This window comes from Budorcas taxicolor, chromosome 16 (genome assembly GCF_023091745.1).
Source record: "Budorcas taxicolor isolate Tak-1 chromosome 16, Takin1.1, whole genome shotgun sequence".
NCBI lineage: Eukaryota > Metazoa > Chordata > Mammalia > Artiodactyla > Bovidae > Budorcas > Budorcas taxicolor.
Genome location: NC_068925.1, coordinates 4,522,513 through 4,542,490, shown reverse-complemented (window position 1 = coordinate 4,542,490; position 19,978 = coordinate 4,522,513). Strand labels below are relative to the sequence as shown.

The following is a 19,978-nucleotide window of genomic DNA, read 5'->3' as shown; positions in this document are numbered from 1 at the left end:
ATGCGCACAACGTACCCTTCACTCTCACCGAGATCGTGTGCCGGATACTGCCCATCTTGTTGGAGGCCAGGCAGAAATACTCCCCGGAGTCTTCCTCGGACACGTTGGTGATGCGCAGGGCCTTGTTGAAGTTCTCAAACTTGGCCTTGTCGGATGGCAGATCCCCGCCTTTCTTGTACCATGCAATGTCTGGTGTGGGGCTAAGAGAGACCAAGCGAAAAACAGGGACTTACCACCAAATGTGGCTCTGCCACGCCTGTGGAGCCCAGGACACCATGGTGTGCTTATGGTGTCCTTGGGCTCAGGAGGACGTGTGTCCTTCGAGGGCTGATCCCTCCTGTGCAAAGGGGATGCTCGGCCACAGGGCACACGAAGGACTCAGCTAAGATCACAAGGGGGTCTAACACATACAGGAAGCCTAGCTCCCGCCTCTTCTCAGTATCTGAGAAAGAAAGGTGGCCGGAATGGGATGACGGTGATTGGCAGCGTCCTCACTAGGAGCTGTCTGCTTCTCTCTCCCACCCCACCCTCGGAAAAATGCTGCAACAAGAGCATGCACAATCCCCCAACCCATCCTCCTCAAAGGCGGGCAGAAGTCGGGGTGCAAACACCCTGTACATACACCCCGGAGGCGATGCACTCCAGCAGGAGGTCCATGCCACGCAGCACCATCTGACTGCTCGCGGTGCCCTGGGGATACATGAAGCTGGGTGTTCTCTCTGCAACTCCTCGGGCTGAAACAGGATGGAACAAGCTCTGTGAGCTTACTGCCCAGAGGGCTGTCCCAGCTGGGCCGAGCTACTGGACTAGAGAGAAAGGTCGTCATGCCCTCCTGATGATGCCCTTATCCGCAGAGGCACCAGCCCCAGACCCCCACCCCCTGCCGCGCCGCTGAAACCACCCCAGGGGCCGGGGCATTATTAAGAGAGGTGTGTTAGGAAGCGCGGGGCTCCTTGGCCCCACCGGCACACGTGTGTGAGCAGCCCTAAGCTCTGAAAGGCTCTGCCAAGAGGAGCCCAGCGTCCCCCCAGTTCAGTAAGCCTCTCTGTCCCTGGAAGGGGCAAGGGCTGCCTGAGCAGGGACAGTCCACTCCCTGCGCATCCCATGCTGGGATCCAGAGGCCAGCACGGTGGCTCCAGGGAGGCCCTCTCAGCTTGGGGCCACAGGACAGACAACCTGCTCTTCGGGAGCCCAGAGACAAGGAGCCGGGATGAAGCCACGAAGACTCAGATGAACAGTCAGAGATGCAAGGAGTATTATTAACGGCTTAGCAAAGACAGGGGGAGAATTAATGAACAGGGATGACAGGAAATCACTGTGGGGCTAGAAACCAATCTGCTGCTTCACTAGTGACTTTGGCACGGCAGGGAGGAGGGCGTTAATTGGATGTGAGAGACTGAGGGAGGGGTGAGAAGCAAGTGCAGCCGAGACGGAGGAGCCGCTCCACCACTCGACCCGGCTGGAGCAGCCCTGGGGCCTGCAATCGGTGAGGCACACACAGCTTTCCAAGGACAGGGGCTCACAGAGGCGACACGCTCAGGGTGGCTCTTTCCCTGTGGAGGGGGTCATGCAAGTCTGGGGACACCCCAGCGCAGTGGACCACACCTTACCTGAGCCTCACCTCTCCCCTAGAGCTCTCTGCACAGTTCTACGGGAATGAATGAGATGGGACGAGGAAGAACAAGGATTCTGTAACCAGGAACCCCAAAGCAAGGGGAAACTGGAGGGGTCACCTTTGCTCAAAAGGTGTATGACTGTCAACAAGAAGAGTTAAAAATATAAACACAAGCTGGGCCTACCCACAGGTTTAATGGGTCTCTGACTCAGCTGGAGGGGAGGTGGGGCTGCCAGGGGCTGGGAGCCCTCAGACGTGCCTGCAGTGAGAGCCGGGCATGCTTCCAGGTGGGGCAGGTACTGTTACTGGGTGCCTGGAGTGAGAACAGGCATGCTTCCAGGTGGGGCAGGTACTGTTACTGGGTGCCTGGAGTGAGAACAGGCATGCTTCCAGGCGGGGCAGGTACTGTTACTGGGTGCTGGTGGAATGAGGACAGAGTGGCGGGGACCCTGTCTCAGTGCCCCTGCTGGGCTCAGGGGCTAGCTGGGGTCTGGCTGGCGCAGCGGGGCTCCTGTCCTACAGGTACCCAGCTTCTCTCTATCAGCCATCAGAGGAGGGTGTATCACAGAACTGGCATGTATTTTACCCTTTCATCAGGGGGAAGGAATGATGAAACATACGTGGAGGTAATTAGTCTGCTGGCCCAATACATGCAGTGTAGCAAGTGTTCGGTAGATGTTTGTGGAATGAACAAATTCAAGAGGAGGAAAGAAGAAAAAAGAAGGCAACGGTTTACCCCCTGTCATCTCTCTATGCAGATGCCCTCATCCGTCCCACCAGCATACACACATACAACATGGGCTACTCAAGGGGTTAATCCATTATGTGGTTAATTCGTTACCATCTGCAACTCTAAGCGCATCCAGCTCTCAGTACCAAAGAAGCCTGATGCCAAGGCAGCAGCTTCCTCCCACCCGTCAACCTGGAGTCACCCAAATGGTCAGACAGCACAAGGCCAGGGGCACCGGGAGGAGAAGGAGGTCTGAAGGCAGGAGGCTCTGGTGCCAGTTTGGCGAATCTGTTGAGAGCTGGGAACTGGGGGGTTACATGGAAGTTCAGTCAGCATATTCCTTCCACGTGGGACCCAAACCTGCGGCAACCAATGTGTGTCCCTGTGGACATTTAATTCACACCTTAGCATGCAGCCCTGTAAGCACACGTGACCAGCACGGCCAGTATGGGAGAGGGGGAAGGGAGCACAGCGGCCCCCTGTGGCTGCCTGGACACACTGCAGCTGGGCCTATAAAAAGGCCACAGCATCCCTCATTTACAGGATGCGGGCTAGCAACCAGAGTGGTCCCAAAGGAGGGGAAGCCACTGCAACCAGGCCAAAGTTCAGAAACACAGGGAAGAGTGTCTTAAGGGCAGAGGTCATAGTCAGGGCTGCCACTTGGCCGCTCACTGCGGGCCAAGCACCAGGCTCGGCTCCGTCTCTACCACCATCGTCACGTTCGGAAATCACAGCAAACCTGGGGTATGCCTCTCACTTTCCAGAGAGGACACAGAGGCTCAGCAGAGTCAACAGACTTGGCAAAGTCACGAGCCAGTCATGTTTGGATTCTGGACCACTGGTGCCAAAGCTTCAGTTGCAGCATCTATTCTATACTGCCCCTCTCTTTAAAGATAGATACCCTACTTGTTCCTACGACTGACAGTCAGTTTTGGGAAGATCTTTCTTAACTCAAACCAAAGAATACCAAAATTCAAGGGCAAAAGAGATAATGGAGAAAGATATTTTTGTTTTAATGGGCTTCTCTGGTGAAACTATTCCACGATGTTTCCCTCAAATATTGTTCTTGCCATCTCAGCTGAGAGTCCTTCTCTCCTCGATGTCTATTCAATAAAGTTGGGGAGATCCTTCTCTCCCAAACTGGAAAAACAGAAGCTGGGCTGGAAATTAAGAGGCTCCAAAGACATCTCAACTGGATTGTTAAGGCCACGGAAAGCTTAAGGAGGAGTCAGGGTGACATATGGGATCGTTAAGGGATGAAAAGGCTGGACTCAAAGGGGAGGCTGTGAAGAAGTGTCCTCTTACATGAAACGGATTTACAGGAAAGTTTACGAAGGATAAACCAGCTGGTACCTTTGGGAGCCACTGCTCCCAAGGGAGGGTAGCTCATTTCTTTCCTGGGAGATCCAGGAAGAGTGCTAGAGACAAAGGTGATTACTCTATGAGCTGTGTGTGCTGGAAGATGACAGAGCATTTCACAGGATCTGTCTCAGAGCTGGGGATCCAGCCTCTCCAGCGTGATTCTCAGAGCTGGGGATCCAGCCTCTCCAGCGTGATTCTCAGAGCTGGGGATCCAGCCTCTCTAGCGTGATGGTGCTTCTCTTATTCTCATAAATCATCAAGGCTGGAGTCAGACCTGATATCTGAACAAACTCAGAATCCAGCCGCTAACACTCACATCTCTGAAGACTCACAGCTCCCCACATGGGCTCATCTGACCTCGAGGTCACGGGCAGTCCATCCTCTGCTGCTCTTGCTGTGGGGCAAGAGTGGGCTCATGGGTTTCCAGGGGATCGGGTCAGCAGGGGCTCATCAGGAGACGCCTCTGCCTCAACCACCTTGGCTTTACAGAGACAATGAAAACTGCCTCAGCACAAACTCGCCTCCTGCAAGAGGACACGGCAAGACTAAGGGAAATCCGAGTTGCTTGCCTCTGTCGAGTGCTGCGTGTTAGCAGAAGAGAGTTCACTGAATCAGACGTGTCTGAAAACCTCTGCCACACACAGCTTTTAGGGGTGACTGGATCCTACCTTTGCTGCTTCCGGTTCTCGGAACTGAGAACTCATGGGGCTGGATTCCTGGCATCTCACCACCTCTCTGGCTCTAGAAACGGCTGACCAAGCAACCCCAGAAGGTGAGCAAAACTCTTTGCTAGTGACATTTAATATCTTCTACTGCCAAGAAATCTCTTCCATAAATCTACCCCAGCCCCTCATGCAGTAGCTGGAGCTTTGTTCTTACTGTGCTCTCAGCGTAGCTGAGAATCGGAAAAGCTTTTGTTTTTCTAGTTTGCCCTACAATTTCTCCCTCCATAGTACCTTCTTCCTGTGATTGTGCCTGTCTCTCTCCCCTTCAGTTCCTCCACATCCCTCAGTTTAAGAAGCAAAGAACAACCGTGCTTGATCCAGTCAACACTAAACCATCCTCTTTAACACCAACAATGGTAACATTTATTAATCATGAATGTGTTTCACATCTCACTAAGGACATATGCACATTATGCTATTTAATCTTCAGAGCAATCTTTTGGAGCAGGTAATTACCCATTCTGCAGATAAGGAGAGTAAAGTCCCAACAGACTGAATGACTTGCCCAAGGTCACTTGATGGGATGTCTTGGAGCCTAAGTTTAATTCCAGGCAGACTGCCTCAGAGGGCACGCTCTGCCCGTCTCCTTGCCAGGATGAATTCTAAGTGGCAAGTTACCATCTCAGACCAGCTTCTCCCTGCTACTTAGCATGTCAGGGGACACCTGGCATACATTCACAGGATACGAAACCACTCTAGGAAAAGTGTGATTATGATCTGGCCCTGCTGTTACAAAAGGGGCATATTTCAAAGCTAAGCCCAGAGGGGTCAGTTCAGTTCAGTTCAGTTCAGTCGCTCAGTCGTGTCCAACTCTTTGCGACCCCATGAATCGCACCACGCCAGGCCTCCCTGTCCATCACCATCTCCTGGAGTTCACTCAGACTCACGTCCATTGAGTCCGTGATGCCATCCAGCCATCTCATCCTGGGTCGTCCCCTTCTCCTCCGGCCCCCAGTCCCTCCCAGCATCAGGGTCTTTTCCAATGATGGGCATTATTCATCACACTATGCCTCTCTGTCCAGGAACTCAGGGAAGGACTATATCTTCTCTCCTTCCTTGTCACCTTCTGTTTTCTTCTAGAAGCATGTGAGCCAGTTGTCCTTGGTTCAGCACGTGCCTCACTTTGACTTCATGCTCTTTCTAGCCCAGGTCATACTTGGTCAGCCCCATGCACCTTGGATTGAGGATATGAGGCTAATCTTCCTGTGAGCTCCCGTGAGCTTTGTTTAGTTTCCCAGCCTTGGATGATTCTTCTAACTCCTGCTTACTCATAATACTATCCACCACCAGTCACATACTAGTTTATTAAATGGCTAGAATCACTCAAACTTATCACTGACAGAATAACTCTACACATCTGCCTCGATGGTTTACCTTATATAAAGCAAGGAGCTTGGACCAGATGGCCTCTATGAGACTTACTGGCTTCTATCGACTCCAACCTAAAGACTACATCCATGACAGATTACCCAGAATCTAATTTAGAAGAAGGCACATTTCACACCAGCACTCTGAGGCTCTTGACATAATGGTGGTTGGCCCCATTATTTTGAAAGCAATGTCCAGCATCCAACAGAGGTCCCCTGCATTCTTGGGCAGTAAATCTCTTTGGCAGGATCTCAGCGCAGCTCTGGCTGCTTGATGCCAAGTTAAAGCCTTTGCCTGTCTCCCTGGCTCTCACTCCCCCTTCCCTTCCTTCACTCCAGATACTGATCAGTTTATATTAGCACATCACCACACAGACACTTCCTATCTTTCTGAGCCCACAGTGACCCCCCTGGGAACCTGCAGCCTTAGCTCTGAGTCACAACTGATGCTGGGAGCAGCTGCATCTCCAGAGCCAGCAAATGATGATGCCTCTGGTTGCTCAAGGAAAACGAGACATCCTTGAGCCATGCTTGGGGGGTAGCTCAGGTGTGGAAAGAGCCAATTACTCTCCTAATCAGCTTGAGCAACCAGTTGTGTGATGAGTTAGAAATATGCCTCATGGAAACTGTTCCATGACTTGCAAATGTGTGGCGGAGGGGGTGGGACTGGATCTGAGCACACTTCCAGAGGAGGGAAGAGAATCGGGTAATAGGCCGCAACGGATGGTCCAACTTCATTTATACTTACCTGGAAAGAAAACTCAGAGCAAGATTCTTCTTCCTATTTCCCAGGTGAATTTTAAAGAGATGTAGGACCTGTGAAATGTATTCCCAGTGACTAAGGCCAGAGCACGATGCAGGCAATTCACATGCAGATACTTAAACCCGGCTAAACAAACACTACAAAGTTTTCTGTGCTCTTCAAGCCACCGATGGAAATGAGACTTCCTGTTTCCTCCTGACTGTGCGAAGTCCCTTATTTTCAGATATTCTCTGTCCACCCACCACTGATTCCTAAGTTTCTACTGAACCTCTGAGAAGCTGTTTTGAAGTCCTACCCTGGTTTGACCAGGTAGGTCAACTTGTCCAGAATTCACAGCTGGAGGCTGGCATCTCCGAGGAGACCACACCATCGCACAAGCACCTCCGCCCTCCACACTGGCCACCTTCCTCCCAGTTCTGCAGGAGTCACCTTGGTACCCTGACCTGGCCAACTGTAAGACTTGGCAGCCGGCACGAGTTAATGACACGGTGTCAGTCGAGTTAGGCCAACTGGGGTTAGGACAGGCAAGGTTACTCCCAAGGTTACCACGGCGACTCACCACTGTACATGTCAGGGTGGTTTCTTAAGGACGAGTCATTATAAGGGTGGTCTGCAATAAACAAAAGAGGGTGAGCAAACAGGGACCACGGAGAGGTCAAGGAGGCAATAAACGGGAGAGAACAACAGAAATGCGAAGCCACAACACAACCAGCGAGCACCAGTGGCCTTTTGCAAAGGAAACACACAGCATATTTGGAAAGGAAATACGCTTGGTGAAAAACAAGCAACACAAAACAGCTCCCAAAAGGGAAGAAAAGGTTAAATCCTGCAAAAGAAGGCAGTAATAAGTTTCTTTTTTAATAAAGAAATTAGGCATGACCTCTAATTGCTTGGTCATACTATAATTTCAAACAAATGAGATATGAATTAGTGGTATCCTGTAGCAATTTGAACAACTCTTTTCCACCAAAATCCTCTGTTCCCAGGACTCTGGGTCGGGCCAGCTTCTGGGGTTGCTAAAGAAAAAGGAGTGTTAGTGAGCCCTGGGGCAAGAGCAAAGACCCACCCAAGCAGAAGCCAGCTCGCGAGGGGTGGGAGGTAAATGAGGGGAGAAGGTAGAGACAGATCATCAACAGAATGGGACAGGAGGAGCGCTGGGAGGGCCCAGCAATCATGTGCTGAGCAGCAACAGGAACTCCCCAGCCTGCCCAGATGGGCACTATCCTGGTCTCCAGACTGAGTCTGTTGGCAGAAATGCCTCCTTCTGCGGAGGCGAGGAGTGATTCAGGGAGAGGGGGACAGCTAGGCTGAGCTTCGGAGTTTAGGCTCAGAAAGGGAGCCTGGGAGAGGAGAGAGTGCGTGAGCTGTGAGTTCTACACTTAGAATAGGGAAAGGCCTGCTAACAAGATAGAGGTTCAAAGCTCTCTAGACTAGCTTAGGATGAAGCCATCCCTTACAGAACAAGACCAGCAGGCTCTGATGTTGGGTAATGAAAACCTTTGGGCATTTAATCCTCAGTGAGAAAGACATTTTGGAATGGGGCTTATGATCATGCCAACATCCTTAAAGAGCTTTTCATTCTCCTACCAACATCCCCATCCAGCTACTGGTTCAAGTTTTGACAGCACCAACAGAGGGTAGGGATGGGAGAGCCGACTGGAAGCCAAGCAGATGCCCCGAGAAGCCTGGAGCCAGCCCCGCAGCCTGAGGGAGGAGAGGCTGCCAGAACATTTGCATCTTGGAAGGCGGATCAAATCCTCTTATCACTCATGGCGGGGAGACAACAGGAGCATCGGCATCGCTCTGCGTCCCAGAGTCGCTTAACGTCCACTGGAAGGAGTTTCGTTATTTAGGACCATTCTTTAAACAGGGGTGTGCTGGTTGTAAAAGACCTTGCCTGTGTGTGGGAAGGCAGCTTGGGTTTATCTGGAGGTAAAGGTGGAACCCGACCCTCACTGGCATGAAAAGGGAGGGCAGCGTGGGGCGGGAGGGGCAGTGGCTGGGCCTCGGAGGACGGGGCCGCCCCACGCTCCTGTGCCACCAGCTGCGACAGAAGGGCCCACGCTCAGAACTGACCCCACGCTTCGTGGACTCGGAAGCACATCTGAGAAACTCAGGGAGACTTCCTGACGCCTCTAAGAAGGTTACTTAGACAACAGATGTCAGAGGAAGGAGGGTTAGTTTTCCAGCCTGACTCAAGGACAGCCCTGCTCCTTCCCCATGGCTGCCTCCTGTCCCCGGGAGGCACCCGGGACCAAAGTGGGACAGGCATCTCTTTGTTATTCCCACTTCACTGTCTTTGACTACCTCCCAAGGCAAGATTTTAAAATAATTTTATATTGCCCAGTGTTCTGTATCAGATCCTTTCTCTCCTTCCTTTAATGCAGGTAATAAAAAATTGGCTGTGATGAGATTTATTTCTTCCTCAGTGGGCAGACTGTGAAAGAAACCCCTGGTGAGAACAGTCTTTGAAGCTGTCCCAACTTGTCTGATTTGTCTCCCACTCCCAGACCTGGTTCTGAAGGTACAAGAAAACGCTTGTGTCCTTTCCAGGCAGGAAAGCAGAGAAAGCACAGCTGAGTTATTTTAAGCAACTGAGCCCAGTTCTGAGCTGGCACGGATGCCCAGAACTTGCTCCCAGCCAAAGCTGCCCCTGGGAGAACTCCAGGAAGCCGACAGGATTCTGTCCCCAACGCTCAGCACATTTCTCAGCAACTGGAGGTGAGAGTTTCGGTGGAGAAGGGGACCCAGAAATGCAGCAGAAACAAATATCCCTTACCTAACTCTGGTAGAGAAAAGGATGTTTCTGGAAAGTCCAGCTTCTAAAGGTTGTTGAAATCTTCAACCGCTTAATTCTACAAAGGAAGGCTCTTCACCACCTCTGTCTCCCTGCCTCTACCCCAAGTACCAGTGAGAGCTTCTGCCCAGGACTGCAGTGGCCACCTGACTCTGCAGTCCCCACCTGGCAGGCAGGCTCCAAGCCTGGGTCGGGAGAGAGGGACCCCGGTGAGGCAATGAAGGAGGTCCAGGGAGGTGCGGCCTTAACATCCTGCCCCTCCACCGCTGCCTGAGGCTGCCTGCCCTGTCCTGGCTCCAGAGGCCCCTGGGCAGACCAGACTGTCCTCCTCAGCTCAGCCAGCTGGCAGGCAGTCCCTTCTGCACTGAGGCGACATCTCAGACAACCCAACTTTCTTCTCAGGGGTCCTCTCTGGGCCTGGATCCAGAAATAAAAAACACCAGGGAAGAGGCAGCAAGTGGACTGAAGCTGGGCAACCCTGCTAGGAACAAGCGAGGCTTGTCCCTGGTTGCTGGCCATCCTGTTGGCTATCAGAGTACTGGCAGCTCTGAGCAGGGTGTGGGGAGCCGCAGAGGTCGGAGGGGGAGATTAGGGGAGGAGGAAATGGGGTTCAGAGAGAGATGAACGGGGAAAAGAGGAAAGGGGAGGCGAAACAGAGAAGAAGGGAAAAAAAGGGAAGAATGTGAAGAGAACGAAAAAGAGAAAAAACCCACAACAGAAGGTGCACAGGAGGGAAGCTGCTTCGGGGGCCCATCTCCACCCGTGGGACGGCTGGAGGGTGGGGCCGGGCCGCCCCGCAGCACCGCGGTTCCCATCACGCAGGGGCCAGTGAGGCAAGAAGAGCCCACATGTCCTGAGAGAGGGGCGAGCTCACCGCTGCCTTCCTCTGCCTCCCGCGCCCACCCAGGAGGCAGCACCAATCACCCACGGTCCGCTCTGGGAAGCCGGGAAGCCAGGCCTCAGCCCCTTTCCTTTAACCTGTGGAAACGGCCAGCCCCACAGGGGGCCCTCTGCCCAACCGCCTCCCCTACTGCCTCTGTCCACGGTACTGAAACATTCACAACTGCCTGAGACAGATGAACATCTTTGGCGGCTTTTATACCGAAGGTCGGTGACAAAACCACAGTATAAACCAATACAGCCACTTCCAGTGTCCTGAGCAGGCTGAGGACTTTGTAGCCAAAGCTCCAGGCTGGCTTGTCTCTGGCAAAAAGTGACTCTCTAGACTGAGAGCTTCTCTCTTTCCTGGTGAAGGGTCATCAATGCTAAAATGGGTCAGGAAACACTGATTCATTCTGGTACCAGCCAAACAATCAGGGAACAAAAATGAAAACAGATAAAACAAAAAGATAAACCTGCAACTTGCAAACACAGCGATTCCATACGGTCCAGCATACACTTATTGACATTACAGAATCAAACACAATTTATTTTGCTGTATCACTAATTTCGATATTCCATGCGATTGCTTTATTTTAGAAATAAAGATAACCAAACGATGACGAAAAATAGTCAAGCCAACTGCACCAGGGAGGTGCTGAATGGCCACTGACAGCAGTGCGTCTCAAATTCCGGTGTGTCCCCAGGACACCTGGAGAACTAATGCAGACCAGAGAGGCCCAGGACTCCCGGGCAGGCGAGGGACTGGGTGCAAGTGAGAGTGCCGAGCTTGCCAGGTGACTCTGACTCCTCCACCAAAGTTTGAGAAGCACTGATTTGGAGCAGGACCAAATTTAACTCAAGGCTCCAGAATCAAGAGAGACGGCTAAAGAGCAGCTAGAGTCACTCAGGCACAGTGCGCTGGGAGAATTTCTAGGTCAGCCGTGGGGACAAGGCACTTCCCAGATCCAGGTGCCCAGGGCTGTCTGGGCTCAGTGGGCTGCTGTTCCCAGCCCCAGGCCCCCAGCCCCGGGCAGGGGCCCGCACACTCACTGGTCAGGACTTTGAGGGTGAACGGGTTCTTCTGCTGGATGGTGTGGGTGAAGTGGAAGCGGGCATTGCAGCTGTAGTCCGTCTGCATGTCCTGCAGCATCACATTAGAGAAATACAGGTCTCCATTATGGCCCTGGGAGACACGCTTGTCTTGGGTGATGGGCTCCATGGCTACAAGGAAGCAGGGGTACAGGGGGAGGTTAGCAGTACTGAGAACAGTAAGAAACATCATCATAGTTCTGGAGATTGAACACCTACCGAGGGCCAGGTCGGGGCCAGGAGCTCCACAGTATTTGATTGAATACTGTCAACCCTGAGGCAGGGGTCATTCCCATTTTAGAGATAAGAAAGCAGAGGATTTAACAAGATCCGGGTTGCAAAAGCAGTGAAGGGGAGTGGCATTTCCATTCAGACCTGTCTGCCCACCATGTTCATGGTCTGTGACCACACCTTTCTATTTCCCATTCATACCACAAAAGATCTGACTGGCTCCGAGGCCAGAGGGAGGAAACACAGTCCTTCAGATGTTCCCCAAACCGGGAGGCACGTTCGCTTGTCTTATTTTTTAAACCTCCACGCATCCCCAAGAAAGAAAAAAGCACCACCAACTGTAAGATATGCACCAATCAGTGATGCATAGTGTCGACTTTAGGACACTCTCCAATTTTAGTGATGCTAAAATATGCAAATATGTGCTTTTTTCAAGATTAATGACATCATAGGAGGGGCTGAGAATGCTGACCACATTGTCTGCATTTTTTCCTCAAGCACTGTATCTGTAAACACAAATGACCAGGTTTCTAGGCTGCTAGGTTTGTAAAAACATGAGGCTGACAACTTACTCACAGGTATCTCCTTCTTATCCCTGACAACTGCTTCTCAAGTCACCATTTCTGTCTCTTTCTCTTGAAAGGTAGTTCTATTTAATTAATTTCGCCATGCGGTGACAAGGGGATAAGCTGAGAGGAGTGCCCAGTCCATCCTGGGATTTGCGCTGAGGCTTGAAGGTCCCGTGACATTTACCAGGCAGAAGAGGAAGGAGCTAAGGCGTTTCTAAGCAGCAGGAACAGTGTGTGCTAAAGGTAAGAACCAACAGCCTGAACTGGGGAGTCGGGGGGGTGGGGAGGGCATATGAATGAAAGGATCATTTTTAGAAAGACCAGGGAGGCCAGGTATGGATGATGATTGTAACCCAAGGAAAAGCTGATGGTGGCTCACGCTAGGGAGGTGGCGGAGAGAATGGAAGAGCAGGGTCATGGGATATGCTCAGGAAGCAGCGTGAACACCACCCGGCGCGGTGCGGGGCTGAGAGGGGCTCACAGACCAACCCTCCGGCCTGTGGCCAGCTGCCTTCCCCACACATCCGCACTGTGATGAGGCAAGGCCGGGGCAACGACTGAGCACAAAGCCATCCATTCAGGACGGGAGGGGGGCAGGAAGCCAGGGAGATGCTCAGAGAGATGGCAGCCTTCTATCCATCTTCATAATGCCCCCTCCCTTTATTCTGACTGAAAACACAGGAAGAAACAGCGGACAGTTCAGAGAGCCTCTGTCCAAAACTGAGTCAGGACAAGCTCTGAATGAGGTACTCTGTCCTCCCTGCTCCAAACACCCTGTCTCCCCATCACTCCTTTATCCAAAGTTTCATTCCCAAATCCCTTTTCTGTCCTACGAGAAGACTGAAGCAGAGCAGATCCAGATGAACCAAAGATCGACAGAGGCTTGGTTTCAACCTGCCTTCAACCGGCTGATTGACAGTTCGTCCTCTGACCCATTTCTTTTTCTCTTGCTCTTACCCATCATCACAAATATTACTGAACACTTACTGTATGTCTGGCCCTCTTATAAGCACTTTGGATATATTGTTATTTGAATTCTCACAATAATTCTATTAGATAAATACATTTATCAGCCCTAGTTTTTTTTAAAGAGGAAACTGCGGCCCAGAGACGTTAAACAAGTTGCTTGAGATCACACAGCTAATAGCAGGCAGGCTCAACAGTGAGCCCCAGCGACCTCTCTCTGCAAAGCCCGTGTTCTCAGTCACACAGTCACCTTATATCTGTTCTCACGAGTCAAGGTCGTCTAGCCTTGGGAAGACCCCTTCCCATTTAATGCTCCCTAAGATTAAAACAGCAATAAAGCACCAGGCCCTCGAGACTTACAGCTGCTCATCCAGAAGATGACCGGGGACGGAAGCCCAGGTGGGGGGTTGCACTGGAGCGTCAAGGGGGCACCTTCTTGAACCACGACAGGGTCTAGGTTTTCCTTGGGCCACAGGGGGGATTCTGGGGAGAAACAAAGGAGGATTCGATGAGGGTGACGGCTGGGCTGGGCAAGGAGCTGGGTTAGAAGGTGGCGGCGAGGAGGGCAAAGAGAAGAGGAAACGGGAGGGCAAAGAAGGGCCGCGAGAGGGACAGGGTCTGTGTGTCTGAGCCAGGCGTGGCCTGGAGAGGCAGGGGAGGCCTTTCATCAGACTGAACGAACACACATCTCCCAAGGCTCTTCTCCTTCCCTGCCCTGTGCCCCGGACAGGTCAGTGAGGTTGTTCCACAGCGGTCTGGAAACTTCCTTTCCAAGGAACCTTTTTGAGTTGGGGGAGGCGCACCCCTGCTCAGAGGCCAGGCACGCCGATGCCCCGGGTAGCGGCAGGCCGAGGGCGGGCGGCCCTTCTGGAACAACCCTCTACGCCCTGCCCTCCACCAACCCAGCAGCGGGGCATCCTGGGCCCGGCCCGAGCACTCACTGGACACCTGCAGGCGAATCCGATTGGACAGGGCAGTGCCAAACTTGTTGCGGGCAAAGCACTGGTATTCCCCCTCGTACTCCTCCGGCCGCCCGCCGCTGCGGAAGTCGATCACTAGCGTCCCGGACCGCCGCCTCATCGACACCCGGGGGTCCTTGGCGATGTTAAAGAACTTGCTGTTGCGTGTCCAGTGGAAGCTGTGGATGACGTGGGCTGGGGGTTAGGGTCAGGGACAACCAAGAGTAGAGGGCGGGCTCCAGGCTCCCGGCTCCAGGCCAGAACCTCAGGGCCCTAGAGTGGGACTCGGGCCGTAACCATTCCTCCAGACCGGTGGGTCCCAGCCCTGGCTGAGCAGCAGGACCTGCTCAGACACCTGATAAAGTGCTGGGTCCTGGGTCCCACCCAGGGGAGTCTCTGAGGAGGCCCCCGGCAGAAGTTGTGCCACCCAACAGAGGCTGGGACCATGACTGAAGTGAGAGATACCAAGCGGCCGTGGGGACTGTGCTCTTCGAAAGACTAGGCAGCAATTCTGGTTTTTTAAAATCCAGAGTGAGCAGCTACTCCCACCCCTAAGCATTCTCAACCCAAATCCAAATTCCTATTCCACCGGTCCCAACACATCAGGGAATGGGCCCTTCTCCGCCTGTGTCATTATTCGATAACTGACTCTAAGGTCGAAGTGAAACGGCCCCAGGTTATCTGTGAGCTGCTCAGAGGATGTACATTATAAAATGGCAGCTGTACATTACAACCCCGGAGGAGCAGTTTTAAAATACAAAGTAGCCTTAATAAAACTGGGCCCTAGCATGAGGAGACTAGGACACCCTCTGTTTTTCTGGGGGCGGACGTGTGTCTGCCCAGGACATAGCCTAAAAGAAGCAGGGACGACAGCAGCTTCTCGGAATCTCAGGCACTGCCTGGCAAAGGACTGTGGGAGAAAGACAACCCTGAGAAGCGAGGTCAAGATGCCCTGCTGGAGACTCCTGCTTCTTCACGGGCAAGCGAGGCCCTGCTTGCTTCTGGGCTCGCTGCTCTGGGCCAGCCGCCTCGGGCACACCCGTGGAGGGAGGCAGAAGCAGGGTGCCCACCCCGAGGCCCTGCCCACCTCACGACTCCTGCGACAGACACACACGACCTGAGGGCCTGTCACGTCTGGGTACAAGTCCGCCATGAGGCTGCCGGAGCTCCAGCCTGTGGCTGCTGCTTCGAAGAGGGTGGGCATTGCCATCCCCAGTGCTTATCACTTGGTAGAAGCTATCCCTGGTCTGGGGTGTCAGAGGCCTGGGGTTAGGTACCTGACATCTCTGTGCCTCCATGTCACTTCCTCTCCACAAGGACACGGGTCCTTCCCTGAAGGGCGGTGAGGTGGGCGAACAGACGGTGTGAGGAACATTTACACAGAGCCTGCCACGGCAGGCCTGCGGTTCATGTCTGCTGACATCTCATATGCTCTCGTGTGTGTGTTAGACGTGCCGACTCTTTGCGACCCCATGGACTGCAGCGCACCAGGCTCCTCTGTCCCTGAAATTCTCCAGGCAAGAATACTGGAGTGGGTTGCCATTTCCTTCTCCAGGGGAATCTCCCTGACCCAGGGATTGAGCCTGGGTCTCCTGCATTGCAGGCAGACGCTTTACCATCTGAGCTACTAGGGAAGCCCACCGTATGATCTTAATATGCACATAAATCAGCGGATATGAACTCAGAATGGAAGACCAAAGTTAGCGCGAAGAGGGACTTCCTGTAAGCTAAGCACTGGGTGGATGCTGGAAACATAAACAGTGGGAAGAATTGTATTCAAAGTCAGAAAACTTCACATCTAGTCCTGGCTTTTTGGTGAGAACTGAAGCCAGTTAAGTTTTCCGGCCCCCAGATTCCTCATCAACTACATTTCCTAGTTATCCAAACTGTACCTTCTACCTAGAAGGTGCCTAGTGGACATTTTCTGAATGGATTTCTCAGCTGCTTCAACTAGCATCAGGCTCCGGGGGAGGGGCTGCTTCGGTGCCCTTTTTGCAGGTCCTGCTCCCTCCACCCAGCTTGGATTTACCGTGCACTCACCTGGGGGCAGGGTTCCCCTTGGCTTCACACTCAATCAAGATGTTGTCACGGGGGTCCACAATGTGGTCCTTAACTGACTGCTTGGTGATGGTCGGGGGCTGGGACACTGCAAGAGCACACACAGTGAGCAGTCAGGGGACCTGCCCTTGGGGAACGGCTGAAATTAAGAGCTTCAGGAGCCACCCAGACAAGCAGGCCAGCAGCGGTGAGCAGTGCCCCGTTCCAGAGACCCAACTGCTTAAACAGGGTCGCAAGAAAGGGCGTGGTGCGTCAAGGACTGAGCATAAGAAGAACCCCTTTACGTTCTCATCTTTATGAGAAACTGAAGGCCAGGCTTTTGGTGTACTCGTTCATATATGCTAATGCTTAGTACAATGTCTAGCGTACAACAGCTCTTGATAAATGTTCATTGAATGAATAAAGGAACCAAAAGCAGCTCGATTTCCAGAACCTAGTTGCCATGATGGTTCTGAGCCCTGTAGGATCAATAGTTGGCAAACTGCGGTGAGGCTAGGGCTGAAAGCCGCTTTAGTCCCCAGAGGCCTTCCCAGGGGCTTGTCTGCAGCCAAAGAGCCAGCTCCAGCTCCCAGCCCCAAGATCCGAAGCCCTCGTTGCACTGCCATGCCAGCCACTGAGGACGGGAGGCAGCGGTCCTTCCAGAAGCCGCTAGCACCCCAGTGTCCTCCACCTTCTCCCGCCCCTTCTTACTGCCCGCCACCTCCCAGAGGCGCAGTGCAGACAGGCCCCCAGGGGACTTACGCTCATTCTGAATGCTTGCTGTTAGTTCCCGAGGGTTAGCATTGTGAGGGGAGAAAAGAAGACAACGGTTATCAGTTATCGGCAGGACTGTCACCCAGGCGGCCTCAGGCCCCGGCCTGCAGGGGGAGGGAAGGCCAGCGTGGCTGTCTCCTCCCGGCCTCGGAGCTCTGTGGGATAGCCACGCAGGGGTGGGGACAGACCCAGCGACGCTTCATGGAGAAGGGGACGCCTCCCCCAGGGGACCAGACCGCACAGCTGAGCAAATGACCAGCTTCTGGCCGAGTGATTTCCAGGGAAATCTGCAAGTCAGAACTGGCAATGCTGCTCAAAAGAGGCTGAGGTCTGAGGACGCCACTCGTCATCTCCAGATGCCCCCGAGGAAAGCAGGCTCCTCAGCCAGGGGTGCGAGGGTGAGGCTGGAGGGCCGCGGAAGGGGTGGAGCTGAACCACTGCTGCAGGGCGAAGCCCAAGGGCCAGTCAGGTCCGCAGCCTCATTGCTCCGCACCTTCTCCTTCACACCTGAAAGCATCTTCCCACCGTCTCCTCCTCTGCCATCCTTTGGAAAACTCAAGGGAAGGATGAACTATTGTCATTTGCTCACGGCACAGGTGCACTGTTCTACGGAAACCCTGCTTCTGAACAGCTCTGGAGACGCAGCAGAACCCACCACTGCTTTCTGTGCTTTTTACAAGGAGGGCAAAGCGGCAGGGGGCACGGATTTCCCCCGGCCTCACCTGAGACGTGCGGTGCTCATGCACAGGGGTGTTCGGGGTGTGGGCCTTTCACATCTTAATCAGCGTGAGAATCCCCCGGGGGGAGGTTGTCTGGTAAACATGCAGGCTCTGACTCAGTAGGTCTGGGGGGGTCTGAGTGCCTGCATTTCTAACAAGCAGCCAGGTGACGCTGGTGCCTGTGGTTTGCGGGCCACACAGTGAACAGCAAGGTTTTAGAGGGTTTATTCTTCGTGGGGAGAAGGGTTTGGCGAAAATTTCTCTGCAGAGAAGAGAACACGTGTTGCTATAACTTTTTAAGATGTCTTTTCCTCACAGTTACATCACTATATATATTACACAATTACATTACTGTAGACCACTCTTATTTCAGGCCAGTGGAGAGGTCAGACACTGCTGGTGTGGTGAGCTGATCTTTTCCAAGTGAGCACTCCCTGGGGGAAGGCTGTACCATGATGCCCTCAAAACTTTCTGACTTGATCAGTGAGATGTGCAAGAGGAGATTAGAGGCTCTGAGGGGGCGGCCTGGAGAAAGCAGAGTTAAGACAGGACCAAGCGACACAGAGGAGCCACAGGACAGGGAAGATCGAGAGGGGAGGTGGGGGGCAGCAGGGGCGAGGGCCCTGCTACACACTGTTGGGAAGTGAAAGTCTTGACAATAAGGCTCATGGAAAGGCTCAAAGGGATTCTTTCAGTGGGCTGGGGTGGGTGGCCTGTTCACGGATTAAAGAGAAATTTTATCTGCTTTACCATGTGCCTGGGGCGACCTTGGCAAGAAATAGAAAAGGAAGGAAAAGGCAAGGGGAACAGCAGAAATCTTGGTTTCTGAACACAGGCTCTGGAAAGCTCCCCACCGCAGCACCTTCAACCATCTATGATTCTCCTGCCAGGACCCAAGAAAGGTGACTCTGGAAAGCCAGGGGCGTTGGGCAGGGAGGGGTAAGGAGGGGGAGGGGCCCACGGTTAGGAGCAGCAGGGCTGACCCCTGACCCACTTCCCTGACTACCAGCCTGGGCCCCTGGTTACTTCATCTTAGGATACATCTGACGTCTTTTGGGTCCTCATATCCAGTTGAGGGCCCTGGCCTCGCCCCGGATGGGAAGCCTAACACAGTCTGCTTTGCCCACATGGGTTTCAAGTCTCTTTTACACATAGGCCAGTTCAATGGAGGCCGCCTGAGACATCGCCCAGGGAGTGTCTGGTTCTTGAAAGGGAAGTTGACTCATTTAAGGTCCCAGAGGAAGTTTGGGGCGATGTATTATTGCAAGGAAAATCAGCTCTCCCACTGTTGGTCGAGAGCTCCTTTCACATATCCACTCTCGGCTGGAGAGGTGAGCCAGCCAGCCAGCCAGCGGGGGGCCTGGCACTCCGCTCTCCCGGACACGCTGGACAGAGCCTGGGAGAGCGCAGGTTCTCTGGATTCTGCCCCCAGCCCCACGCTGACATCTGGCCGGGGATCACGCTGACTATTTGCCTAAAGAGGTAATGACACCTGCAGCCACCACTGTGCAGCCAAGGCATTTATCACAGGGACACGGTTAGCCCAGAGGACACGCCGCCAGAGTGGGAAGACAGCAAGGACAGCCTGCCCGGGGACAGAATGCCCGTCTCCACCTAGCCCTGTGCACACCCGGCCCTCCTCTCCCACGGAACCTGCTGAGGGGCGATGTCGAGTGAGGACGGATTTGCTGTTTCACTTCCAAGCGGGAGGAAAAGTCTTCCCGTGGGCTCTGCTGGGAGCGAGACAGACGCCCGCTCAGTCTGCAGGCTTGCTGCACTCATGAGCCCTTTCCCTTCCCTGGCTCTGAGCCCCTGGCACCCCGGCCCCATGGAGGATGGAGTGCCTGTGCGTGCGCACTGTCAGGCCACCCCAGCCTCATGCCCTGGCCCGACAGTGAGGCGGGAGCGCTCTCCTACCCCGCTGCCCCTCTGTGGGTCCCTAGAGGGGAAAACGCCAAGTTCCTTGATGTGAGGAGGGAGATGGAGGAGCAAGCTGCCATCAGACTCACTTTTTTGGCAAAATCACTCTGATGGATGGGGCAAAAGCAACCCTTTGGTTTTTCCAAAGGTCACGCTGTTCTGCTTGGGGGCGGGGTGGGGTGCATGTGACTGCTGGTGGAGCAGCCGCAGCGGGAGGCCGCGTGTTCAGTGAGGGATTGGGCTGTGGCCTGGGCTCTGTTCTAGGACACCTGCTGCGCCCAAGCCCCCTGAGGCCCAGATGATGCCCCCAAAGGGGAAGCGAGCAGCGGACACGCCGGGCAGCCCGTAGCCTGAGCCCCTCTGCCCACCCCCGCCAGCCGGCACACAGAGAAAGCTGAGGGCGTTCCCACCGGCTACTGTGAGCAAAGCCGTGTGCACACAGGAGTGCAGGCACCTTTCCTGCCTTTTGCACC

At 53.7% G+C, this 19,978-nt stretch overlaps 1 protein-coding gene across 1 annotated transcript in view; it reads right to left on the bottom strand.

Annotated features, from left to right (window-relative positions):
* NFASC (neurofascin) overlaps positions 1 to 19,978 on the bottom strand; it is a 165,702-nt gene that overhangs the window by 46,365 nt on the left and 99,359 nt on the right. Inside the window, exons 4-11 of the mRNA XM_052654213.1 lie at positions 16,855 to 16,872; positions 16,096 to 16,201; positions 14,038 to 14,234; positions 13,457 to 13,579; positions 11,292 to 11,462; positions 7,122 to 7,172; positions 623 to 734; positions 16 to 200 (exon numbers count right to left, since the gene is read on the bottom strand). Coding sequence (XP_052510173.1) covers positions 16 to 200; positions 623 to 734; positions 7,122 to 7,172; positions 11,292 to 11,462; positions 13,457 to 13,579; positions 14,038 to 14,234; positions 16,096 to 16,201; positions 16,855 to 16,872 — 963 coding nt within the window. The remainder of the gene's footprint in view (positions 1 to 15; positions 201 to 622; positions 735 to 7,121; positions 7,173 to 11,291; positions 11,463 to 13,456; positions 13,580 to 14,037; positions 14,235 to 16,095; positions 16,202 to 16,854; positions 16,873 to 19,978) is intronic.